This window comes from Hypoxylon fragiforme (assembly GCF_022984875.1).
Source record: "Hypoxylon fragiforme strain CBS 206.31 chromosome Unknown GGS25scaffold_8, whole genome shotgun sequence".
In the NCBI taxonomy this organism is placed as follows: Eukaryota; Fungi; Ascomycota; class Sordariomycetes; order Xylariales; family Hypoxylaceae; genus Hypoxylon; species Hypoxylon fragiforme.
Genome location: NW_026054763.1, coordinates 1,177,931 through 1,202,118, shown reverse-complemented (window position 1 = coordinate 1,202,118; position 24,188 = coordinate 1,177,931). Strand labels below are relative to the sequence as shown.

General features: G+C 44.2%; 7 protein-coding genes across 7 annotated transcripts; 4 read left to right on the top strand and 3 right to left on the bottom strand.

Annotated features, from left to right (window-relative positions):
- Window positions 1-62: 62 nt before the first annotated feature.
- Window positions 63-1,656, bottom strand: GGS25DRAFT_503119 (ribosomal protein L14-domain-containing protein). Its single transcript, XM_049262050.1, has 2 exons — window positions 1,175-1,656; window positions 63-1,109 (listed from the first exon to the last, which is right to left on the bottom strand). Exons 1-2 carry the CDS (start codon window positions 1,301-1,303, stop codon window positions 795-797), a joined length of 444 nt encoding a protein of 147 aa, XP_049113804.1. The 5' UTR covers window positions 1,304-1,656; the 3' UTR covers window positions 63-794.
- A 795-nt stretch (window positions 1,657-2,451) lies between these two features.
- GGS25DRAFT_410243 (uncharacterized protein) lies at window positions 2,452-5,838 on the bottom strand. The gene is made up of 5 exons (XM_049258490.1): window positions 5,546-5,838; window positions 5,452-5,462; window positions 4,625-5,385; window positions 2,992-4,560; window positions 2,452-2,916 (listed from the first exon to the last, which is right to left on the bottom strand). The coding sequence occupies exons 3-4, from the start codon at window positions 5,209-5,211 to the stop codon at window positions 3,105-3,107; spliced, it is 2,043 nt and encodes a 680-aa protein (XP_049113803.1). The 5' UTR covers window positions 5,212-5,385; window positions 5,452-5,462; window positions 5,546-5,838; the 3' UTR covers window positions 2,452-2,916; window positions 2,992-3,104.
- A 1,324-nt stretch (window positions 5,839-7,162) lies between these two features.
- GGS25DRAFT_503109 (uncharacterized protein) lies at window positions 7,163-8,680 on the top strand. Its single transcript, XM_049262049.1, has 3 exons — window positions 7,163-7,704; window positions 7,824-7,910; window positions 7,977-8,680. The coding sequence occupies exons 2-3, from the start codon at window positions 7,840-7,842 to the stop codon at window positions 8,233-8,235; spliced, it is 330 nt and encodes a 109-aa protein (XP_049113802.1). The 5' UTR covers window positions 7,163-7,704; window positions 7,824-7,839; the 3' UTR covers window positions 8,236-8,680.
- Window positions 8,681-9,534: 854 nt separating this feature from the next.
- Window positions 9,535-10,414, top strand: GGS25DRAFT_524518 (peptidase A4 family-domain-containing protein; the record flags this gene model as incomplete). The annotated part of the gene is made up of 3 exons (XM_049264621.1): window positions 9,535-9,756; window positions 9,835-9,983; window positions 10,060-10,414. 3 exons carry the CDS (start codon window positions 9,535-9,537, stop codon window positions 10,412-10,414), a joined length of 726 nt encoding a protein of 241 aa, XP_049113801.1.
- Window positions 10,412-12,996, bottom strand: GGS25DRAFT_410185 (SRP54-domain-containing protein). The gene is made up of 3 exons (XM_049258489.1): window positions 12,537-12,996; window positions 10,939-12,456; window positions 10,412-10,880 (listed from the first exon to the last, which is right to left on the bottom strand). Exons 1-3 carry the CDS (start codon window positions 12,768-12,770, stop codon window positions 10,635-10,637), a joined length of 1,998 nt encoding a protein of 665 aa, XP_049113800.1. The 5' UTR covers window positions 12,771-12,996; the 3' UTR covers window positions 10,412-10,634.
- A 970-nt stretch (window positions 12,997-13,966) lies between these two features.
- Window positions 13,967-15,484, top strand: GGS25DRAFT_410141 (YIF1-domain-containing protein). Its single transcript, XM_049258488.1, has 3 exons — window positions 13,967-14,482; window positions 14,541-15,068; window positions 15,134-15,484. Exons 1-3 carry the CDS (start codon window positions 14,213-14,215, stop codon window positions 15,296-15,298), a joined length of 963 nt encoding a protein of 320 aa, XP_049113799.1. The 5' UTR covers window positions 13,967-14,212; the 3' UTR covers window positions 15,299-15,484.
- Window positions 15,485-15,937: 453 nt separating this feature from the next.
- On the top strand, window positions 15,938-16,921 carry GGS25DRAFT_410138 (uncharacterized protein). Its single transcript, XM_049258487.1, has 3 exons — window positions 15,938-15,988; window positions 16,052-16,271; window positions 16,358-16,921. The coding sequence occupies exons 2-3, from the start codon at window positions 16,093-16,095 to the stop codon at window positions 16,860-16,862; spliced, it is 684 nt and encodes a 227-aa protein (XP_049113798.1). The 5' UTR covers window positions 15,938-15,988; window positions 16,052-16,092; the 3' UTR covers window positions 16,863-16,921.
- The last annotated feature ends 7,267 nt before the right edge of the window (window positions 16,922-24,188 follow it).

Below are 24,188 nucleotides of genomic sequence, written 5' to 3'. Positions count from 1 at the left end.
TGGATTATCTGCCTCGTCCCTTCAATCTTCATTGTCTCTTGATGTGCAGCTGCTTCAGTGTTGAACAAGCTTTGATTATGTAATTATGCTACGTTATATTCAAAATCGCCAGAAATTTATCTGTACTCTTAGATCTTCTCAAGTGCTCTATTGATACATGCCGTTCACCACTATTTATCTCCTACTACCTAGGCCCTATGTACATAGTAGAGACTACTTTATGTAATTTGTAAGTCAGTAACAGCAACAAAGCACAGAGGCGTTTGGGAACTTATGTGCGTATTTTAACTTCCTGTCTATATGCCTACCTGCTACGTAACAGGCAATAGGTAATCGAGAATAAGTAGAACTTATATCTAACCTAATACGTAACAGGGTTTGTCGATGAATGACGCTCAAAGTCATGAACATCTTCATGCTATATGATGGGAGCCCAGAGAAACCTTTCTACACATGTTATATACTTGCAAAACCTGAGCTCGTTAACTGTAGGGTAAACAAGTCCCTAATTCATTAGGTCAAGATACAAGTTCACGGAGACAGCAAACATGGCGCAAAAGTACATTTGTTGCAAATTTCCGTATCATTGACGCCGGTCACCTCATCTTGATGTTATGGGTGAACATACAGGTCTTGCCAGACGAAAAGTAGAAGAAAACCAGCAACCCCATGCCAATGTTTGTGTGTTTATTTCATGCAGACCAGATCCGTAGACTACCCTCTGCTCCAGGTGGAAGAGACCGAGAGACCGAGATACCGTTTAATCAGAATCAATCATTCCTTCCTTTCCCAGTTTACGCAGAAGCCTTGACCTTGGCTAGAGCCTTTCTCTCCTCGAATCGTCGTTGCTTCTTGAGTCGCATGACCTTGAATCGGTCGAAGTCGGTGAGCGCTCTTCTTCGCTCTGTCTGGTCCTTTCGCTTCGCCCACTTGCTCTCCTTCCACTTGGCATCAATGCCAGACTTTTCCCACGCGGCCTTCAGGGTTCCCGTTCGGACGGCTCGGGGTAGCTTCTCGATCTTAAGGTCGGATAGCAGTACATCGACGAAAGAGATGGCTTGTCGGGGGACGACCAGCTTGGGGTCTGCGGAGGGTCCATCAACCAGAGCCTAGAGAAATGTCCCAGTCAATAAATAGCTAAATTAAATGGTGGCCGATTTCGGGATCAACGTACACGCTTGTGGTCGATAATCTCAACGATGGCAGCGAGACGGCCAGCAAAGGGGCTGGTGCCCTGGACGAGGACGATACGGCCGACCTCGACCTTGCGCCATTCGGGGGATTCAATGGATGCGTCGCCCATTGTGACGGTATGCTGCAAGAAGTGGTTGTTAGATATTAGGTAGGTAAAGTGTGGGCGTGTTGTATGCGGATAATGAGAAAATAAATAAAAAAGTTGAGAAGATGAATATGATTAAGGAAATTGATCAGGATGGAAGAATAGAAGAAGAAAAAAAAGATTGGAAGACTTACTGAGTTGGTGATGTCGTGGTATTGGGTCAAATCCTCCTATACCTTGAATCTTGAATTGGTCCTGGGCGGAACTTTTCTTTGAGTCGCGCACATGCGGTGGGAAGTTGATTGTTGGAAGGTGAAAGGTTCTGTGGGCGATTAGGGCTAAACCGGAATTTCAAGTAAGCCGCACCCGAGTCCACTAGCTCCAATATGTTTTGTAGTTGTACAATACAATGTACAAAACTACTAGGTACCTAGTACTCTAAAGGTGGGTCTAGCTGCAAGCCTTTTTCTTTGGGTCTAGAAAAACTAGAAAAATATTTTATTTTTTATTTTTTTCTTCTTAAGCCTCAAAACTTTTCAACCCTCCCAACTCTCTCTATTTACTATTTTCTTCAACAACTTTTCTCCAATGGTGAGCAGTACTTGACTCTAATAAAGCCAATTCATTACATATGTGCATTCTGGTAAGAAGAACATCCCTTTTCCCTTCTTTTCCCTCTCTCTTCACCCTTACTTCACTTGTTATGATGAGGTAATTTGCGATTGATTCTGCTTCGATGGCGCCCTCGCCAGGGCTGCTATATCGGGTAGAAAAGTGATAGTCAATTCTTACATATTCTGAACACTTGATTACATTTCATCTTGCCAAAAGAAACCAGTCACTTGCATCATAGCGGCTAACTCTTTGACAGATTCTATTATTCACTATATCGATACAACGTCTCGATATAATCCAAAGTATGGCACCAGGAAGGTTGTCTAAGCAATTGTAGTAGCATCTTTCTTGATTTAAAGGTCAAACTTGTTGCACTATTTGTATTCAGTAGTTTAGGGCAGAAAGTTGGCTTGACGTGTTCACTTACATCTCCATCTGCCAGTTATAATACATTAATGTCATTTATTCATCAATCAACCTGTTCTGATGCGAAGAAATCCTCGTGAAACAAAACTGACTAACCTGTCATGATCGAACCCCTAGAGCCAACCCATACTCTCACGACAGATAACCCTGATAGATAGAACTCACATTCATCGCGATCAATACACTTGATAAAGGGGGGAAGTAAGAGAATTTCTCAGCTAAGCAGTGTGGCAGAATGATATAAAATATTCATTGGTATTTGTAGTATTGAGTTTGTTTATCTCACAGACACTATCTCTAGTTTCTAATGTGCTACCGAGACACGTCCATCTCATCAATTATTCGTCAGTATCTCATCCCATGTGCCCATAAGTCAATATCCATATGTCAATATTGGCAAAATGTACAGTGTTGTTAACCATTATCCGGGGGTATCCATATGTAGGTAGAAAGGGACAGGAAAAAAAAATGTAAAAGTATCCATGCTGGCTCCAATGCTGATTAGGTACTTGATGCAACCCCGTATTGACGGCGTGACAGATTATAGGCTTGCGAACTCCTTCCTGTCGGCAGGGTATCTGAACACTCCAGGTCCCCTTGGATCATAAAAAGAAAATGAGCATATGGTCGATGGATGCTTGCAAAATATGTAAATGAACGAGGTGGGATACCTATAAGCTAGTAGAGGTGAGATCGGATATTCCACAGCAGGGTTGTGGTGTGTGAAGGGTGTTGGTTGTTAGATATACATCATCATTTAGTCGTATTTCGGGATCGAGGTCAGTTATTCATCCACGGCCGGAAGACAGTCTTCTAGCGATTCCTTCTCAGGCCACTCCAGAGGGGCCATTGAGGTATATTGGCACCCTCGTTCATTCTCCAGTTCTAGGCGCATCACTTCCATCTCAAGTTTCCATCTTCTCTGAAGCTTCGATTTGCGTTGCATGAACGACGTTGTCAGAGCATCCTCTTCGTCTCCAAAAGCTGACTCGAGGGCTTCAATCTCTTTCTTGTTCTTCTCTACCAGCTTGTTCATCTCCGATTCTTGCCTTTCCAACAGCTCTTCAAGGGATTTTGCTTGTCGGTCCCTCATCACATTAATTTTGGCTGCATGTAGTTGTTTCATATTTTTCTTGACGTTGTACTGCTGCCCAAGTTCCCGCAGGTCTCGTTCCGTCACAACTCGAGAGGGCATGTCTGCATCCGGGCGCTTCCCCAGGCCATCGCAGTACGCCTCCATATGCTTCAGTCGAATCTGGACATTTCTTTCGCTTTGTTCTAGAGATGAACGTAACTCCATCTCTGCGGCAACTTGGCGGTCTTCCAAATTGGCTGATGTTTTCACATGTCGTTCCTTCATTCGATCCATCGCAGCCGACTGCTTCTCTACAAGAGTGAGTTTTTCTTGTGCATGTCTTGTCCACATGAGCCATTTCTGTTTCCTTTCGAAAGCTTGGAATCGCTCTAGCTCCTTAACTTGCTCTGCACGTAAGGCTTTAAACTCTTCGCAGTTCTGAGTGCGCGATTCTGCCTCCAGTCTCTCGGCCATCGCCTTTGCAGCAGCCTCCTCTTTTGCTTTCTCTTCAGCTTCGAGCGCTGCAACCCGAGCCTCTTCCTCTAACCGTCGACGCTCCATCTCGGCGTCGCCATTACAGAAGTTCGGACAACCCACCAGTGGATTCCAGACTGCGCCACAAATGTAACAAAACTGTGCTCGGCAACGGCACGTCATGTGTGTACACCCTTGGGTAAGCTCAACAAGATTCCGGCACTTGTAACATCGCTTCCAGCCAGACTTTTCGCCCATCTTCAAGACAGCATCCAGTTCCCAATCATCCGGACAGTCTTGACCTGCAGGGTGGGCATCTCTCTTACACATGACGCATACCCGTGTCTTGCATTTGCGACAAATGGCCTGGAACGGGTATTTGGGGTCGAATTTGGACATGGGTGATATAAATTCTCCGCAGTTCGGGTTAGAGCAAAATACCCTCGACTCCCAAGGCGTGCTAAATTGTACAACCGCCTTGAGGAACTTGGTTTGCTCCTCACGAGATAGTATGGCCTTAATGATTGTGCTGGGTATTGGCTGGGTGCAACATCGCGGTGGCATTTTAGATTCGTCCGTCATTGCCTGGTTAATCATTATCTTCAAGCACCTCGGACAATAATTATGCCCACATGGCAACTTTTGAAGGGTCTGATCTGGTTGGATATCATCTCGGCATGCGCTACAAGAGCTAGAAAGCCAATCAAATAGTTGTTAGCGTTTGGACTTATAACTATCTTGAGGGTGAGACGCACATGAAAGTACCCTTAGAATAAGAGGGATTCCTGCGTCTGTGTCTTAACTTGGAAATTCCTTTTCTTATACTAAGATAGCTTTTGGTAGTACCGATACTGAGTACGCTTGGAGAGGGTTCAGTTTCCGTTGAAGATGCGGATAAGAATTTCGGTTGGTTCAGAGTTGGATCTATCTGGGCCAGATAAGTCTCGTATTGAGCAAAGGTGAGGGCTCTCAGTCGTTTCCTGGTGGTCATTCGGCTCGTGATCTCGTGCTGCTCATTGGAAGAGGAATGGGATGTTAGGTTCGTGCTGGCAGAGCCTTCCGAACCTGTAGAATCGGTGTGGGCATGGTTTGTGTCTATTGTCATACTGGATTCAGCACCATATGGATTATGTTTGTCGATCGTGGCAGCACTCGGTGGCCGAGAGACAGCAATTCCCAAGCTCGTTGCCTTGGTGAGCAACTCGTTGAGGTAGGTTTCGATTTCCTCGGAGGAGAGCTGTAGAACCTGGCTTAGGTAGTCTGCTTCTTGAAGCTCGGGAGGTACGCCGGCCGGGCCAAAGGCAGGGTTTAAGAAAGGAGGCTTCTGAACAGACGAAGCCATGGTGGGCAACGAGTGCGAGGATCAAAGTTGAACAGAAGCCCAGTGTGCGTGATCTAGTCAATTCATCGTTTGACTGTCGGCGGGATGATAAATGACGAGTGATCAAGAGGTAATGGTGGGGGAGGATCGGATTGCCGTAGACTATGTCGGTATCCTAGCACAATCCCGGCAGCGCTGACCATCAACCCTTGGAACGCGGCCAAGCGTCGACGCCTGAGTGGGCAGATAGTGGAGAAATACCACAAAACCAACTGGGTTAGGTTGGTAAGCTGCGCCAGGATTAGGATATGTATCATATGTATTAGGATATATGACCGGGTTTGGCGAGACCTACAATGTATAAAGAGCATGCACTAGTAGCAGCACTACATGTGTGAGTACCGTACACTATATGTAAGTGGCCGTCTGCTACTCATTCGACGACAAACGCTGAGCTAAACGAGAGAATATGTTGTAACATAAAGTCGGTAACATCACCACAAACATCAAACAGGGACCACAGTAGTACAACCCAAGAGCGTTTGAATGATGTAGTTACCTAGTAGGTAGTGATCACAGACGTAAATGTTGTGATGCATGTAGGCAGACATGCGGTCTATTTAGGAAGGAAATGATCAGACCTCGCGAGAGCCGAGCAGGGACTTTGGTCATTGATCGAATCTGTGTTTGGTTTAACTACGCGTAGCCAACAGTCTGTAGCTAACTTGGTAGGTAGGCGGCTAGGTACCTAGACAGAGCAAGTACATAGCTAACCATGAAGTGATGTGAGAGTTGCCATTGGGCGAGAAATGAGGGCTGCGGGGGACAGAAAGACGAGGATTGGCCAAGAACTTTTAACGATCAGGACAGGGCCGGCGTGCTGGCAGGTTGGTTATCAGGGTATAGTGACTAGGTAGAAAAGTGCACATGTGAAGAGGAGTTAGGACAGGCGGTTGGTGTACATCCATCCAGATGACCTAATGACCTGATGGCCTGATGACTTGGTGGTGGTTTTTATTTTTTTTTTATTTTTTTTTTTTTTGGATGAATGAGTATATGATAAGGCCGCTGTGTGAATGTGACGATGAATCAGTATTCCTTGTAAGCAACAATAACAGTAGTAGTATCAAGCAGCATGAACTGAACTGAGACTGGGAGAAAGAAGCAAATGGTTTCCCCGATCCACTATGAACCCAAACTCAAGGGGATCGCTAACCGTTAGGTTCCAAGGGTTGTAACTACAGTGTAGTTATTGGTGGAGACTAAAAACTTTAAAGTAAATACACCCATGGATCCCATGGAATCATGGCATGGATATGTGCACTAAAAAGTGTACTTTGACTTCAGTGGCACATGCGACTTTCCCCCACTGACTTGCAGCTCATCATATGTCTGAGAAGCGGGGGATCCAACGAACAGCCAATGGAATGTCGACTTCTCTACTTTATCTTTTTGATTGAATGATACTACCTAGTATGTACGATGTACTATGTACTACGTAGGTCCGTTGTAGGGACTTAAGGGACTTATAAGGAAGTTCACATCCAATAAAGTTAGCAATACCTAAGCACTTTTGGAGATATTCAATGCTAATCCCTATGTCCCTATGTACCAGTAGTTGGTAGCCCTATGTATCTAACATTTTATGAATATCCGGATTAAGCTGGCAGCAAAAATGTTTGAATTGTAAGTTATCTAGGTAGCTAACCTTAAAGTAGCAAAATTGTTGAACGTGTAAACACATACTGCGTAGTAGGACTGTAGGACATCACACAGCCCGGGATGTGGGGGCTGCCGATAGCTACTAGACTCAAACCAGGATGCCTAGACATGCAAGTTGCGACAGGGAACTCGAAAAGCCGCCGTTAGCTTCATCCATGGATGTCTTACAAGTTATGTACAACATTGAATACAATACTTAGTAGTTACTTAGTACTACTAGGTACTCCACCTACATATGTAGGCCTGCCGCCTACTTCGTACATGTGTATTATTACCTTTTGCCTTCATTCCCTTCTATAATTGTATTATCAAAACTATCAAAACGGAACTTGCTGTAATAAATGCTGCCAGCCCTCCAAATCAAAATTCATATACTGTTTACATTAGGTATAACTATCTACATACCAAAAGAGATAATTAAAAAGACTCTACTTCAACAAACCTCATCTAAGCACTTCCTGTGCTAATGTTAGATCGATCCCACAACTATGACGGAATATAGATCTTCAACGGTCCTGCGATATGATCCTGCGATCATGGCTCGCATACAGTATGTGTGCGGAGGTAGGCAGTAGGTTTACATACATATGTTTACATACATATGCAACATATATGTGTTTGGTCTCACCACTCGCTTGCTTCTGTTTGGCTTCCTCCGCTGCCGATCAATTTCGTTCGCCTATCGTCTACCGTCTACCGTCTACCGTCTATCGAGAGGCATCACTTCGCTTGAAGCCGTTTCCGAGACCACTAGCCAATTAAGTGCCTAAGACCACACGGCTAACCAGCTAGGTTAGTGAATCCCAACTGCTCGGAACCTAGCTTCGGAAGCTCGAGCTAGCCAGTCCGATCTTCAAGGTCTTTACTTTGCTTTGCTTTCATATGCTTATTGCATACCGCCTACCGACAAGCCGTAGTTTCGGTAATATGGTGGAATTTTGGCCACCGGCTTACGTAGGTATGGATGTATGTACCTATCTAATATCTAATGTATATAGGTTAGTGATATTGATCTACCCAAAAAAGGGGGGAGGTCAGGGGCAGATCCGTTAACAACGTTAAAGCAACAAAAAGAGATACATCACCCGAAATCACCCCTACATGTACATGTACGGTTCTACTTCTAGACGAGTCAACCTTAGGCTTGTTGAATGCTTTCGTACCAATCGCATAAACCGTCACTGGTACTGGTGCAGCTTTTTTATAATCGTAGTTCCCACGTCATACAAAAGGGCCTACCTACCTAGTGGGTATATACCAATCATACCACTCATCTTAGAGTTCTCAAGTATGATCAACTTCATTCTGGCGTCTTTTACTTAATACGAGACGCACATTCGCCGAATTCTACGAGATGGATATGACAGCCTCATGAGCTGCATCAATGGATTTAAACCTGATGGCATTGGGTCGATATTGATTTATAGATTAGGTAGTGAATGCTTGGTTGAACTCGAACTGGAATGTGACGGCATCGAGATTAACTCGGTAGCAAATACGAATAGTCTAATGTGGATATCTCATGCATAGACGGCATTAAGTTTCAATGTTGGAGGGTCCGGACTCCTTAGTATACCTACCTAGGTAGCTTATCTTACATAAACCTTCAAGTGAAGCCCGGTAGACAGCCTAGGATCTCGACTTTACGGCCTTCGAAACCCTTGGTGATAGTTATGGTAGACTTGATTCTAACGAAATTGTCACTGACACCCTGATCACCTAGTGTGCTTCAGGGCGCAAGAAAACCTATAAAATAGCATAATATCCCGCTTTAATGATTCCCTGGCGATTGTTTCAATTCTATGAAGTGCTCAAGAGTTCAACTACTTAGTCTTAATTGTGAATTCTAAGTTAGGTAACATAGGTGGTGATGCAGTTATCACTGTATAGGTCAGTGTCAAGACAGTCCAAGTAGTCCGTCGATATATCCCTGCCTAGCATACAGTGTAATCAGTGCAATATAAGAAATCAAATGTTAGGCGATGATGCTGAACAGTAATTGCAAGGCTCCAATATGTAGAATATATGCTATGTTGGTACTTAGGAGGTTTTCGAAGCAATCGCTAAGCGTACGAAACACTGTCGCGCCCCCCCCCCCCCATTTCCATTTCTTTCAGGTCCTCACTCTTTATTAAGCCTGGGACTCAGCCCAAGTAGATGGACCTTGAATGCCGACTGATCTCTCCACTGTATGATTTGCCTACCTAGATATCACGAGGCTACGAGGCTAAGTCTTCGGTTTCCGTGCGAATAGTATGAAAGCCATTATATTCTACCCAGCAACCAGATAATTAAAGGCAAATGAAGAATCTAATATTTCAATACATATACGGAGCATGCAGTCCTTTCATCTTTCATTATATCCTTCTCTATCCCTTCCTAAACTAACTCTATTCCTTACTCTGATCACAGTTCACGCCTGAATATAGGTATTTTCTTCAGCCCCTTTCTTTCATAGCCATTGGCTTAGATACAGAAAATACTGTTACCATGTATCTGTCAACTCTCGCCTGCCTATACCTCTGGTTGCTCGCCGCCATCGCCCACGCTGCTCCCGGAGGGAAAATACCTATTGATTCCGGCGCGGAGAAAAATGTCTGCTCGTTCCTTGGGGGTACAGTGATGAATATCAAACAAACCGATAACGCGCAAGGGACGACGAAGGAACCCGCCATTCGCACAGTTTCTGCAGGCTGGAACGTGCCATGGATGAAAGCACGACCTGGAGTGGACCTCCAGCGCCCCGAAAATCGACACTTGCTGGCACAATGGGTGGGCATTTTGGGCAATGCTTGCGACAAAAGAGACTGGTACCCGTTTCTTCAAGCTGGGACGGCGATTAAGGTATGTATCTGGGCTGCCGAGACAAGGAACCTCCGAGACTTGAGAAGCTGGGCTAATTTGAAATGTAATCAAAAACAGATGGATGAGAAGGGTACGACAACTGCCTATGCTTGGGTTGAATGGTTTCCAGCCGCATCTCACTCAATTCCAACGGAGAAGTTCATCGTCAACCCTGGTGACCGGATTCGTGTGGTAGTCGACGTATACACCCGTATCACAGGGCATGTGTAAGTGAATTACTTCCTCCGCCAGGTGCTATCATATAGTGCTTGTTCCGGTTCGAGTTTGACTTTTCTTGACCAGATATATGAAAAATATGCGCACTGGCCAGGCGTATGACGAAGACGTGACTGCAGACTCGCCTAGAGACCCGCGGTTCTCCATTTGCCTCGGCGATGGCACTGCCCAATTCTTCCAAGAATGGGCTATCATGGATGATAGAGCGGACTTGCCGATATTTAACAACGTCACCTTCTCTAACGTGATGGCTCAGGATCGTCGTGGCAAAAGTTTCGATTTCAACATGGGAACTCAGGATTACTGGAACATGACCGACGCAGATAGACAGGTTGCTGTGCCGGTGGAGATGAACGAGAATACTTTCGTTCTTTATTCCCCGGAAGGAATCAAGTGGGATCCGATCAAAGATAGATACTGAAGGAGTATTCATTACTACCTACTACCCCTGTGTTTTGACGAACTAGAAACAAAAGGGTCTGCGGTTCGTTAGTAACTAGGCGCCTAGGTAGAACTCATCCCTTACCCCTGAGTCGGAAGATGGTGATGCAATATTAGACAAGAAAATAAGAAACCGTGTAGCCAATAGGATTGTGCAGGTGAACGGTAACAAGGTCCTTGGATATTATTCTATGGATAAATCAACTGTTGCTCAATAACTTCTCCACCGCCCATTTAACGGAGAAGTTTCTGATATCGGAGTAGTGTTGTCCAACACCAACAAATATGACTGGTACGTTTGTAGCATGTACAATGCTAACCAGAGTTCCCACCATATCACCAACTGTATCGCATTTAGAGATGATGAATCCGTCCAAGGTTCGGCCTGGGCCGAAGGATGAGTTGAAGTTTCTGGCCTGAGCCACTGAATCCGTTCCCACGAGCGCCTATTTGCATAGTTAGTTTAAACATGTTCATCTACTAGATGGATTCCAAGCATCTTACCTCGCCAACCATTAAAATTTTATCAGGCTGGGCAAATTTGGCAAATTTCTCCAGGGAAGACATCAATCGCTGGTCATTGTGTCGTCGTCCTGCGGTATCGATGAGTACGACATCGAAACCTTCGTTTGCGGCCTCTCGTACGGCATCTTTTGCGACTGTTGCTGCGTCACCTCCGTACCCCTTTTCGAAAATCTCTACTTTGCCACCCTCACGCTCGGTCAGCTCCTTCAGATTTCGCACGTGGACTTTTAACTGCTCCACAGCTCCCGATCGGAACGTATCCCCTGCCGCAATAAGCACTTTATATTTGTTCTGAAGGAGAAAGTAGCAAATCTTGGACAAATTCGTTGACTTGCCAACGCCATTGACTCCAACGATGGAGATGACGTAGGGCCTTGGCTTGCGCATTGAGGTCATAGATGGTTTTGTGACAGCGTCGATCTCGCGCAAAAGATCCAGTGACGAAGTAGGTGTTAGCATCTTAGTGAGGGATGCCTCCATAGCCTTAGCAATGCGCGCATCAATGCTCTCAAAGCTGCCTGTTTTCACCCCGAGAAGTTCGTTCTCAACACCCTCACAAAGTCGTAGAGCTGCTTCGCGGGCCACATTCTTTCGCAGTAAATGGTCCTCCATACCCTTCATAGCTTTGTCAAGATCTTCCTTCGTCAAAGTCTTACCACCCACTACGTTACGGAAGAGGTTACCGAGCGTGTTCAACCCAGTTCCAACAAGGCCACCTTTCGTCGTCTTTGAGGTTGTATTCTTCGTCTCAGCGGATTTCAAAATAGAGTGAACCTCGTCATCCAAGTCCTTCAATACAAATTGTCCCTTGGAAGTTGTGGTTCCCCATGTAGACGAGTCTACCCCTTCAACCGCTGTTGATCTAGCAGTTGCTTCCACCTCACTATCGCTTGTTAAAGGATTATGAGCTGCTGAGTAATCCAGTTGTAAACTATCATCCTCTTCGTCGGCAAAGCCATCAGCATCCCATTTGCGGCCTTTCTTGGGCGCTTTCTTGCCTTTCCTGACCGAGCCCTCATCTCCCGATGAGACGGGGGCAGAGTTGTTGTGCTTGATTTTTCTAGCTCTCCTCGACATCTTGGCTATTGGGCCCCCTTTTCCTACAAGCAGGTGATTCTCTGCAGGAGTTGAGGGCCGAGAGGTATTTGGGGTTCCGACATGGGTTGATTCGGTGGCTGATAGAGGATCCCGCGAGCCATTCTGCGTTCTACCCTTATGCACCAAACCCGGCGCAGGTGGCGGTTCATGTCTAGTATGTCCTGTGACGCTATCCTCTTCCAGGAGGGAGGATGGGTTAGTGGGTCGTGACGCATTGTTCGTACCGCTCGCTTCGAGTTCTCGGTATTGTTGGTCAAAGTACTCGTCGAATTTGCGACACTCTACGATTGTGGTATTGGGCTTTTTGAGCTGGTCGCCGTATAAATCGATAAATATTGTCTTCATATTGTCGACTAGTTTATCAATCCAGGAAAGGTGTAGTAGAGATCGATAGACAGCCTGGGAAATGGTTGGTTAATTAATTAATCAGATAATGTGAATTCACAGATAAGGCAAGATGCAAAGAGTGATTTGCATACAACAAAGATAACGCCGAGCTCTTTCACGAAGGTCCACTTCAAGGTGTGTTGATCTGCCTTGTAGGGTGGATTACTGGAGGTAGGTTGGGTGTCCTTTGCGCCAGCGACAGCGCCCTTTTCCTCGATGAAGACATCGGAGATGAAGTTATTTATGACGGATGGATTAACTGGGGCATATGTTCGTGACCAGAGAACGACACCAGAAGTGGTGAGGATCTCGAAAGTATCCAACATCTTGACTTGATTTGAGAGGACCGGCGAAGCAATTTGGTGGAGTTGTAGTGAAGAGAAAAGGTTATGTTATGGATAAATTCATGAACATTTCAGTATCTATAGGTTGAAGTTATAACATTTGAAGTTAGCAGCCTAACAGGAATATTGAATGTACTGTACACATATGTAATGTATGTAATGTATGTAATGTACACATGTACGTTACCATTCAATCGATGCGACAAGGACATCTGTAAGAAATGAACCAATCATTAGGGCATTTAAGAAGGCCCACTTACCCAATTTCAAGAATCCGGGATCAAACTTTATTGCGGCTCCGGCACGTCATTAGGAACTTCCAATAATTTTTACTGCGCATAGTATCCCCTTAAGTGGCATAAAGCAGCAGCAGACACACCGTTACTAAAAATAAGACCTAGTACATCGTTTTCAATCCACTATTCCCACATTTACCCACAACCCCATATATTGATCCATTTTTCATTCAAATACAACGCGGTACAAAGCTGGCCGGCGTTAGGTTATTCCGGCTTTTAGTATAACTGTAATTGAATAATTATAATCTCGATAACTACTCTTTAAGAAAGGCCCGATACGCCGGTATAGCTTTGTCTGGGCTTTAGGGGATTGGATAAGCTGTGTTTTAGATGAGGCTATTCCCTTTTACGGCTGGTCTATACTGTACCTGCACGCAAACGCGGTTCTTAAACGACCTGTAGGGGGGCAATTTACGGATCACGAACAAATAAGATCTAAAAAACGCATCTAATTGTCAAGCTTGTCAAAAAAACCATATTTGGGGACGTTCTCGTCGATGATTAAAGCTAACCAGAAAGTATGGTAAACAAAGCTGATGCCAGAAAGTATGGTAAACATTAAGCCACGATCTCGATGTGGCACTTGTAATGTGGCTTTATATAATTCTAAGTATTGTTGGTACAAGTGGCGTACGCAAAAATAAGTGGTAAATCAAGTACCTATAGAATTTGTTGATTTTATTGGATAATAAAATTATGGGGCGGTGGGTAAATTGGCTTGGATGTATCTGCTACTAATTTTAGTAACGGTGTGTCTGCTGCTGCTTTATGCCACTTAAGGGGATAGTACGTCGTACATATAATAGTGGGTCACATGGTCGCAGTTTCAGGTGGAATGAATTTAGTGAGCATTGAGCAAGGGTGTTAGCCGCTTTACATAGTAGTTACATTGTAACCCTTTTAAACGCTTAAAGCCTTAAACGCGATTAAATTAAATAAAAACACCTTTCCAGATCCAATCCAATATCGCTGCCAACAAAGCTTCATAGCTCACGGTCTCAACCCCCCTCTACTTACTTTTTCTCCTATGAATATACAATTCTCGCTTTTATAGTGCTCACCATATAACCCAAACACTTAGCGACGAATTCAAAAAAGAACCTCACCAAAACTATAACACAAAAAATGCAGCAAGTCCCGAACTACGGCCACTCCCCGCCGCTTCATCACCCCGTACCTCAACATGTCTCTACCGTCCCACAACTACGATCCCCTCCACCGCTTACCTCGTCCCAACCTCAACAACAAGGCGCGTATGGAAATCCATACCAGCAAGGGACGCCCGCGGGTGGTTCCAACGTTTTCGGCGCTTATGGGAACTTCATGAATGATCCTATGGCTGCCCAGTTCGTAGGACAAGTTGGTCAGAATGCTTTTAAACATGTTGAACAGAACGTATGTTGTGCCGTAGACAAAGTATCATAAGGGGTGCAAGCTTATAGGAAAAAAACAGATGAACCGATGGGTTAACTTCTCGGCACTCAAACACTACTTCAACGTTTCCAACAAATACGTCATCAACAAGCTCTTCTTAGTTCTCTTCCCTTGGCGACACAAGCCTTGGTCGCGAAGGCAGAGTGTGGGCCCTAACGGACAGGAGGGATGGTACTTGCCGCCCCGCGATGATATTAACAGCCCCGACATGTATATTCCAGTCATGGCCCTCGTTACGTATATTCTCCTATCGACGCTCTTGGCAGGTTTGCGGGGACAGTTCCAGCCGGAGCTGCTAGGATACACAGCTTCCACTGCTGGTGTCGTCGTCATACTCGAAATATTGCTCTTGAAATTAGGTTGCTATTTCTTGAGCATATCAAACGAGTCACAACTTCTCGATCTAGTAGCCTACTCGGGATATAAATTTGTTGGTATCATTGTTACAGTGGCCATCGCCGAGCTCATGAATGGTGGAAAGGGGACTGGCGGTTGGATTGGATGGACTGTCTTCTTATATACCTTCCTGGCCAACTCCCTATTTTTGGTAAGAGCGATGAATTCTTCCTATAAAATTAAAATCATTGGGCAATACTAATTATGGTTCATCAGATGCGATCATTAAGATATGTCCTGCTACCGGAAAGTTCCGGAGCAGATGCACGGGGCCCGATGCAGACAGATACGAGGACGAAACGGAATCAGCGAACGCAATTCTTATTCACTTACTCGTACCTCATACAGCTTCTGTTCATGTGGATTCTGAGTAGAGGCTAGGTGAACTCCACGAACTCTTACAACTTCTAGGGTTTAAATGTACGAGAGCCATATTCCTTCCAAGGAAGATATTTTCAAATAAAAAAAAAGAAAAGAGTAAGAAGAAAAAAGAAAAAGGGACGGAGGCAATTATAGCTTTTGATTTGGCCAACCTCTGGGTTGAAGCTTCTTACTTAGCTATGATTGTAGAGAAATAATGAATTTTCTCAACATAGCAGCGTCGCCGAGGGGTTTCTCGGTAGTAAGATGAGATAAAGGTGGTAAACCATGTCACTTTTCCATATGTCTTTCCCCTTTTTTATAAAAAAGGGGGGGAAGGAATAAATAATTCAAAAATAATAACCTCGATACCAAGGCGATGTGGTTTTATTCATGTATGAATTATGCCCAGTCAGCTGTAGCTATCAAGATCAAAGGGGGTTTAACCTATTCGGTAAAATCTACTTTGAAGTCTCTAGCAGCCAATCAAATGTCATAAGCCACATACTGATGATACGTGTATCTGTTTCTATTGTCATTATTAATCTCATCACCATGCCCAACTAGGTACTAACCAGCTAACCAGTAGGTACCCAACTTATCACAACTTCAACTATCCAAATATCCAAATATCCAAATATCCAAATATCCAAATATCCAAATATCCAAATATCTCAACATCTCAATATCCATCTCTCACGTCCCACATATGTAAGTAATATTTTATGCACAAGTCAAGTCAACAACCACCAATCTCTACTAACCTAACCTTAGGTAATAACAAGTAACCAAGCGACTCAGGGTTGAACATCAAGATGGCCTTATCTCCGATCGTGACCGCGACCTTGCAATCCGCAGTTCTCGCAGCCACGTCCAACTTGTTGGCGCAAGCCATAATAGCATATCAGGCTGAGAGTTCTTTCGTCATCGATTGGGTTCCAGTTTTCCAGTTTGTCATATATGCCTTCATCAACATACCGCCCAACTTCTTATGGTACGTGCAAGACTGCCTGAGTAACTACCTAGTTAACCTAGGTATATTCTGTAAACGACATGATACTAACTAGGGTCCTCTATCAGGCAAGACTTCTTAGAGTCTACATTCCCGGCGTATCATATTTCGCCGACGCCGGCTGCCGTAAAGTCCGCAGCTGCAAATGATGAAAAAGCCCTTGAGCAAGAGGCCAAGGAGGGAAAACTAGTGGAGCCCAAGCTGAATATCGGCAACACGATCATCAAGATGATTCTCGACCAGACTATCGGCGCCGCTGTCAACACTTTCCTCTTCAGCATATTTATGCATTCAATTCAGGCTGCCATGCTGCGTCCACTCGGCAGCCCCGACCAGAGCGTCCAGTACCTATTCTCGCGGGGTGCTATCAACTATGCCCAGGTGGACTGGACGAGAGTAGTAGCCCTAAGCCGTGCTGAGTTCTACCCAATTCTGGTCGCTGGTTGGAGGTTATGGCCAGTTGTCAGCCTGATCAACTTTGTATTTATCAAGAGCATCGAGGGGCGTAACCTTGTGGGGAGTCTTGCTGGTGTGGGCTGGGGGGTCTACATGAGTCTCATCACTGCTCGCTAGGGACATTAGGTGCAGTCGAGCCGAATTTATCATCTACATGATATGGTTAGGGTATAAAGCTGCATCTTATTGTATTATAGGAGGGAACGCTATCTATCGGTCGATAAAGCGCCTGGTCTATCTGAGCAAACGCTCGAGTCCATGGATATTATATTGTATTGCTCTAATTAGAGGCCTCTGTCTACTATATCTATCTAGGTTACCTAGGTAGGTTGGCTTTTTAGTTTCTACATTCACCAAGCACCTGTTTGAGTTACGGTCAACGCGATACTTCATCACTAACCTGGGGCTTCTTTTCTGCCAGGTGTTCCTTTCCGTATTTATAATGATCGGACTTCCAAGTCCAGAATATTATATTAACTATCCTATGTGAGAATTTTGATCTCATCATAGCATAGTTATTTTATTATACATGTTTTAAAAATACAGTAAAGTCAGTTCCCCTTTTCCCTTTTCCCACCACTAGCTATGCATCAGTACCCGAGATATATATACATATATATAGATAGACAGAAGGAAAGACAGAAGGAAAGAGGTATGTATACAACTCGAGACTCAGTGATGCCGAGAATTGCTTAGGTAGTACTGTCTCCGAAATTGAAATCCCAACCCATACAGAATCATCTTCCCATTCAACCCATCTTGGGCCATATCATAAAGACCCTCCCTGATGCCCGGTTTGAGATCTGACACGTCGTAGACTGGTTGGTACCCACTGGATATAACGAGAACCACGCCCAATCTCTGTTCTTTGCCCAGCTCAATGTTATGATTTGGTCCCATGGATTCGATGAGGAATCCCCGTCGTAGGATCCTCCGTAGTGCCAACTGGCACTCTTCAGCCCAATTTATCGACATCGTATGTTAGACGGTCAGGGGGCGTATATTTTATCTGTTTAGAGTACTCGAATTTGTTCGTACAAGGTAAAAGGAAATAAACAAACCTGTCTTTCTCGCAAAACAGTGCTTATGATTATGCAGGACGCGTAGGCTTCTATAGATGTGTGTCAATTCTTGGTTTCCACAGATGGTTACTGAGGTACGTAGACATTCAGTCTGCTTCAAATATGTATATAGTAAATAGCTTAAATTTAATGAGAATAGTAGTAGAGTTACGAGAATATGTGTTGTCAAGCCTCTACTGATCATGACTGCTATAATACATTAATAGTAGAAGCCCAAAAAGACTGCGTTTTCTTCTCTTTCTCCTTTCTCCTTTGATCTTTAAAAATGAAGGGTTTCATGAACAAGAAGTTGTTACCCCTTCTCTTGTCGGATTTGATACGACAAAGGGACATCTATCTTTAGGTCGATCAAATAGGGCCCCTTAGTTATTGCATAGGCCCCTTTGAATTGTGATGATTATTGAGTCGGGCCTGTGTCGGGGACCAACTAATCGCGGTGACGAGCTGTGCCACTAAGCTTACTGAAGTATATGCTGCGCTCTTTGTCTTGTAGCAGGCTGCCGGATAGAACATAGAAATCGTTAACCTTTCTGGGGATATCTGTACTTTAATGAAGTTCTTAACCAAGGTTCACTCGTTAGCAAGATGACCTCCTCATTGAGGATACCCTATCTACTGTGCTGTTTCTTCCACATTTCTGCAAGTATGATTAGGTTAGAGTCTTATGGGATAGGATCAGGCTCCAGCTAAGTCCATAGGTTAGGAGTCTTTCTTAGAGTCCGTCTTTACACGGCAGGGGATTGGTCCCCCCCCCCCCCCCAAAAGGTAGCCTGGATCTAAAACGGCGTAGTATATCTCAGTTGAATCAATTTGTGGTAGAGTAGTTGCCAAGGGGTAATAAGGATAAGTTGAACTTACATACCCGCGAGTTGAGACTATGCTTTGGGTACATCCTCAGTCACTCGTTTTATCCCCGCTACAAGGCTTATCTGTAAGTAACTTTGACTTGGAAGCATACATACACCTCCTGGCAGCTATGAATATACCTATCGCGAAGCTGTATTCGACTGAAAACATCTTAACTGCCCTTTGTGCAGCCTTGTTGTGATCCTTTACTGTTCAGCCTTGACCGGCCCTGAGCGGCTACCCCTGAGCATTGTAGGTACCTAGGTAGGTTGTTTTCTCCTTAAATATTGGCCATTTGACCTATTGCTTAGGTATAAGGGGAGGTTATGAGTTTCTGTTTGCCATCTGCCTTGCTAGCATATCGGCCAATCCCAATACTGGGAAACGTGGTGTTGCATAACCTTAAGACCAACGCTGTATTTGACTGTCTGTATGTACATCGCTCACGTTGCTTGACCCAAATGAGCATACTGCTTGCGTAAAACTACCAACCTAGGCAACTCGACCATGGCATGATCTTCCATTTTGATGGAATGCTTAAAGGAAGCGACAAGAGCTTCTCTATGATTATTCTCTGATCTTATTTTGATCCCGACTACTTGAATTCATCCCTTAAGATTCAGTAAGGGTACAATATATTACCGTGGCTGTTGGCCTTGAGAAATCAAGCTTATTGTTGGCACTGAGGATGTCCTTGAGTATGAAATTCATATGTACACCAGAAGGATTTTAGTCTGGGTAGGAATCAAATAAAGATGACGCTTCTACACATAGAAAATGTAGAACAAGGGGAGAGTTGTAATGCTTATTGTTCCGTGAATGGGATTGGGTTTGAATTGATCGATGTTAAAACAAAGGGACGCAGCTATGTGATCCATGAGAAGCAGAGTAATCGAGGTCACAGGGAATTGTCGCAGCTGTTGGTCAAGCTGTCAACATAGCCACCCAACACTCACAGTTCACCACGACCCTAAAACCCCGACAGGGTGGCTGCGGTCCCTATCAACGTGATGGGCAGGATATAGGCTGCATATCGAGCTGGGCTAGCTTTTGTATACTAAGGTAAAATCCAATACCGAGTCGTTTTTACAATAGGCAGATCTACCCAAGTGAGTATGGTGCTATACTCTTTCCACTTTCTTGGGATACCAAGCTGGCGCAACTGATCATCAGTGCTGTGCTTGGTGTCATGCTTCTATTTGTAACTGGCATTCGAGCCCATCCCTGGATAGACACGCATTCCTATGAAGTGTTGAGATTTTGTGTTAAGATCAAAGGGCGTGGCATCGTATGATTGAGCTGTATCCTATCCTGTGCACATTGAGGATTACCTACCGTATTCAGGCTCTTCTTGACTAAACGAGACTCAAAAATACACAGCCAATTTTGTTGTTGTGTAGGCCTGTTTTCTCGCAAAGGTAAAACAGAAAGGCAATAGTACCTACTTATGTAGTAGCGTAAAGCAAGAGGTTTTCGGTATACTTTGGTATATAGATATATTCTCCGATACTACCACAGTATACAGAATATCTACTATTATGTAGTAGTTTCGCGGGCTTATTAGTGAAGCGGCTACCGGCATAACGGTAAATCTGGTGTAAAAACACCTATTGGGCTGATCGATATCATTTTTCTGGGTCACGACCTCCGGATCTGCATATAGTATGATTCTGGATAGTCTAGACGTCGTGATCGACAGAGCCTCGACTGAGCTGGAACAGATCCGGCACGTCCTTTACGGAGTTGTGGAGCTTAACATTGGCAATCAGGAGAGAAGTATCCATATCCGTGGATGCTGACCGAACTGGATTGGTATATAATTGGTCACAGCTCTAGAGGTCACGATACACAACGGGCTGCGAGCCAAGATGACCAACTGGATCGTGTTGAAGGAAGGGCGCAACTGTATAGGTAACCAACTGATAAGAACATGAGCGAAGGCCGACCTCGCGTGAAAATGTTTACCTAGAGTACAATAACATTGAACCCCAAGGTAATAATACTAACTACTACGAATGTAGTTATATAAAAAAGAAAGGAGGCATGTACGAAGTACGGTAGTATTTGTACGTATTGTACTATATCCGGGCAAGATTTGCTTAGATAATGAAACCGGGTTGCCGATCACTTGGCGATCTCTAAGCTACCTATGTAGCATCTGTACTTGATGCGTATATTCTAGGTATATAATACTAGATATAGACCAGTAACTATGGAGGAACTACTACATATGTAGGTATGTAGATACAAGCTCAGTACATGAATAGTACACGTTTCTACATGCACTTTAACATTTGAGCTCAGCCGTTCCAAACAGGGAAGGCCCAATGTACTATGTATGTAACTGCCCAGTGGTATCTAGGTACCTACATAGTATCACCTATTTATGTACATATATGCATGTATGAAGGGATTGGGGACCGCTTTTCTATTTTTACCTGTTAAGATACGATACGTTTCTAGATCATCGTCAATGAGTTCATCCGTGATCCAGCATGGCAGCCGTGGCAGCTTGGGCACCACATACTCAGGGTCTTCATGGTTCATACAGTTCTAACAGTTTACGGACTAACTATACGTATGTATGTATGTATGTATGCAGCTCTTTGCAACCTGGAAATCATGAACGGAACAAGAGATCAAATCAAAGTAGATGGATAACAATGTTCATCGGAGAATGAGCCCGAAAAATTGTCGAGTGAGCTCCATATCCCCTTTTCATAGGCACTGTATAATACATACATACATTGTACGATACTGTACCTATCAAGTTCCCTTACAGAGCACTGACCTAACCTAGGTAATTGTGTAGTACTGTCCTGATGACCACTGGCTGACGTGCTGCTGCAAGTAATACTGTGAATGGGGGAGTAAGACATGGTCGGGACTGATGATTTGTGCTTCGGCCGACAAAGATCCTGCCATTCCATATCTCATGTCACATTGATGAATACGGGTTTTATGGGATGAAACTGATGCTTGTGATGTCAAGTTGCATCGCAACCGACCACCGACCGAAGTCGATTAAAGCAATCTACCTACAGTAGGCGAAGAATTGCTAAGTATGAAAATCCCGAGGACTTGACATCCCATTGTTATGCATTCAAGATGAAAAGTAAAGCATCAAATTTGGGTTTATCTCGCCTCCCTAATCTCAGTACAACTAGGTTGAAATTTGCAATCGCTTTATGGTTCACGAATCACTGCCCGCCAGCATAAGTCCCCAGGGGGAGATCTCTGCCGATCATTTATGGCGTGTCATACTAGTAGGGGCTAATGGTTTTTTCTTTCTCCGCATGAGGAATGAGTTCGCGATGTATGAAAAATAGATAGGGGGGAGGCTCATGCTCGGGTTTGAAGAAAGTATTAATAAAAATAAGAAAATAAATTATTGTTGATGACCACCACCTTCAATGCTATTCTTGTACTGTACTTATGTAGGTAACTATGTTAGAACTATTTACTTAATGACATATACGCGTATATATGCTAGTTACATAACTGGTATGTAAGTACCTGGTATGCACCTATTGTATGTAGTACATATTTATAGAATGAGCAGGGACCAACTAAATTCTAATTCGATTTAATTGCAGGGGATGTACATACTGGACAAGTACCTACTACCTATTAATACTACCTAGGTACGGTAACGCTGCTTCCGTATGGGCGTATCGCTGGTGCGCCTTCCAGTTGATCATCTTGATCGTCTTTAATGTTCAACTTTGATGTTCAATGTTGTCCTCTTGATCTAGTTATGTATGTACCCACGCAACTGCCATGTGTATATGTACACATATGCGAAGTACTATGTAGGCAGGTACATGTAGGTATGTGCCTTGGCCTTTCTTTTCTTTTTAACTGTTGTCACGGGCTGTTCGAGCAAGATAAAGCACTGATTCATCACTGAGTTAGAGAGAAAGAGAGCCTCAAAAATAGAAAGACCTGGTAACACCTATTGTAGTATGTCTTACAATATGCGTCTGTCCTTCTTGGTTCGTCTTTAGCAATCTTCTTTAGCGTGGTCATTGTTACAATGCTGATGAAGTGTACCTATCTACATATGTAGCTGCCTACTATGTAGTATGTAGCAAGTAAGAAATGCGATGGTGGTACGAAAACAACTGCCGATTCTGAAGGTTTGAAACCAGCTACTGGTTAACCGCTCACCGCTGGGAATTGTTGGCAAGTCACCCACAGCACTTCGCTGCAAAGAGAAAGTGAGAGAGGGTAGGTACTTAGTTATGTATGTATTTGTATTGTACAATACATAACTACATCAATGACAGTAGCAATTTCCCGTCACTCCTTACATGTACGTAGGAACATAATTGTACCTTATGTAGGAAAGGAACATCAAAATGGAACCGCTTACACCCGATGTCCCATAATATTGATGGTTCAAGGTTGGATGTTTCCTAATACATAACCTACCTAACACAGGGCCAGGCGGCCAGGCCAGCTGGGGGCCTGGGGCGCCTGATTGACTACATATGTATGTTAACCTAGTAGGTTGGTGGTTTATGTACACACATGCATGCAAACCTTGTACTTCGACATAACTTAGTTAGTCATAATTAATGAATACGCAGTTAGTACAGTACTGAAAGCTAAAGTACAAGACCTACCTATGTAGCTAGGGCTATGTAGCACCTACACACTTACATACCTAGTACCTAGTAAGTACCATCATAGCACTGTCTCTGTCAGCCACAGTTGCCTCAGCATAAACGCTGTACACTAGAGCAAATGGCTAGAGCGCACGCACCCACATAACCCACAGCACATCAAAAAAGCCCAATCAATTTTAACCCTCAGGGCCACTCCTGCCCAGCTTGCTGAGGCGCGCCCAACCCCATTCCAGCCCATCCCATCCAAATTCGTTCGCCCACCACCGTCTCTTCTTCTTTTCATTCTCCCCCCTACCTACCTACTACTACTAACTTTCCCACCCTTCACTCACCCCCGAACGTAGTCCTTTTTCTAACAACCCATTCCATCCAACCCGTCAACCGAGACTAAGTCGTCTTGATTCACTGGCAAACAATTTAATTTTCGACGGCCAGGTCTTCAACATTGTTTATTCTTTTTCTTTATTTCCCTCATCCAGCCAATTCTTTGATTGACAGCAATAAGAATCGCTGGATACGGCCAGAGTCTAATATTTTGGTAAGAACTTATCCCCTCTCTCTTCTCGGTGCTTCTGTTCTCGGTCGGAGCCCTCCAATTCCAACCTTTCATTCACCTTCAACAATAGCCTCATAATTTCCGCCTTCTCCATTTCCATTTCCGTATTTTTTTCTTCTCCTTCGAAGAAAAGTCTATCTTCCTTTGGCCCATCAAGCACATTTACTTTACTTCCTTTTCTTACACACCATCCATACACCGCTCATATTTGTTCGTTGAAATAGAAGCTTGACTCTGAGGCGGTTTCGGTCCATCAGCCTAGCTAGCTGATTGCAAGCACAAACGGTTATATTCCTTCGCTAACCACTTTTGAACAGTGCCTCTAGTA

What these genes read in the sequence shown, in the direction of transcription:
- GGS25DRAFT_503119 (XM_049262050.1), bottom strand. Translation starts at nt 1,303, where the DNA reads ATGGGCGACGCATCCATTGAATCCCCCGAATGGCGCAAGGTCGAGGTC. An exon ending in AGATTATCGACCACAAGCGT is followed by an intron (nt 1,110 to 1,174) that starts GTACGTTGATCC and finishes ACATTTCTCTAG; the next exon opens with GCTCTGGTTGATGGACCCTC.
- GGS25DRAFT_410138 (XM_049258487.1), top strand. Translation starts at nt 16,093, where the DNA reads ATGGCCTTATCTCCGATCGTGACCGCGACCTTGCAATCCGCAGTTCTC. An exon ending in ATACCGCCCAACTTCTTATG is followed by an intron (nt 16,272 to 16,357) that starts GTACGTGCAAGA and finishes GTCCTCTATCAG; the next exon opens with GCAAGACTTCTTAGAGTCTA.
- GGS25DRAFT_503109 (XM_049262049.1), top strand. Translation starts at nt 7,840, where the DNA reads ATGGTGGAATTTTGGCCACCGGCTTACGTAGGTATGGATGTATGTACC. An exon ending in CTAATATCTAATGTATATAG is followed by an intron (nt 7,911 to 7,976) that starts GTTAGTGATATT and finishes ACAACGTTAAAG; the next exon opens with CAACAAAAAGAGATACATCA.
- GGS25DRAFT_410243 (XM_049258490.1), bottom strand. Translation starts at nt 5,211, where the DNA reads ATGGCTTCGTCTGTTCAGAAGCCTCCTTTCTTAAACCCTGCCTTTGGC. An exon ending in TATTCTAAGGGTACTTTCAT is followed by an intron (nt 4,561 to 4,624) that starts GTGCGTCTCACC and finishes TTGGCTTTCTAG; the next exon opens with CTCTTGTAGCGCATGCCGAG.
- GGS25DRAFT_410141 (XM_049258488.1), top strand. Translation starts at nt 14,213, where the DNA reads ATGCAGCAAGTCCCGAACTACGGCCACTCCCCGCCGCTTCATCACCCC. An exon ending in TTAAACATGTTGAACAGAAC is followed by an intron (nt 14,483 to 14,540) that starts GTATGTTGTGCC and finishes GGAAAAAAACAG; the next exon opens with ATGAACCGATGGGTTAACTT. An exon ending in TGGCCAACTCCCTATTTTTG is followed by an intron (nt 15,069 to 15,133) that starts GTAAGAGCGATG and finishes ATGGTTCATCAG; the next exon opens with ATGCGATCATTAAGATATGT.
- GGS25DRAFT_410185 (XM_049258489.1), bottom strand. Translation starts at nt 12,770, where the DNA reads ATGTTGGATACTTTCGAGATCCTCACCACTTCTGGTGTCGTTCTCTGG. An exon ending in AGCTCGGCGTTATCTTTGTT is followed by an intron (nt 12,457 to 12,536) that starts GTATGCAAATCA and finishes ACCATTTCCCAG; the next exon opens with GCTGTCTATCGATCTCTACT. An exon ending in AAATTTTAATGGTTGGCGAG is followed by an intron (nt 10,881 to 10,938) that starts GTAAGATGCTTG and finishes CTATGCAAATAG; the next exon opens with GCGCTCGTGGGAACGGATTC.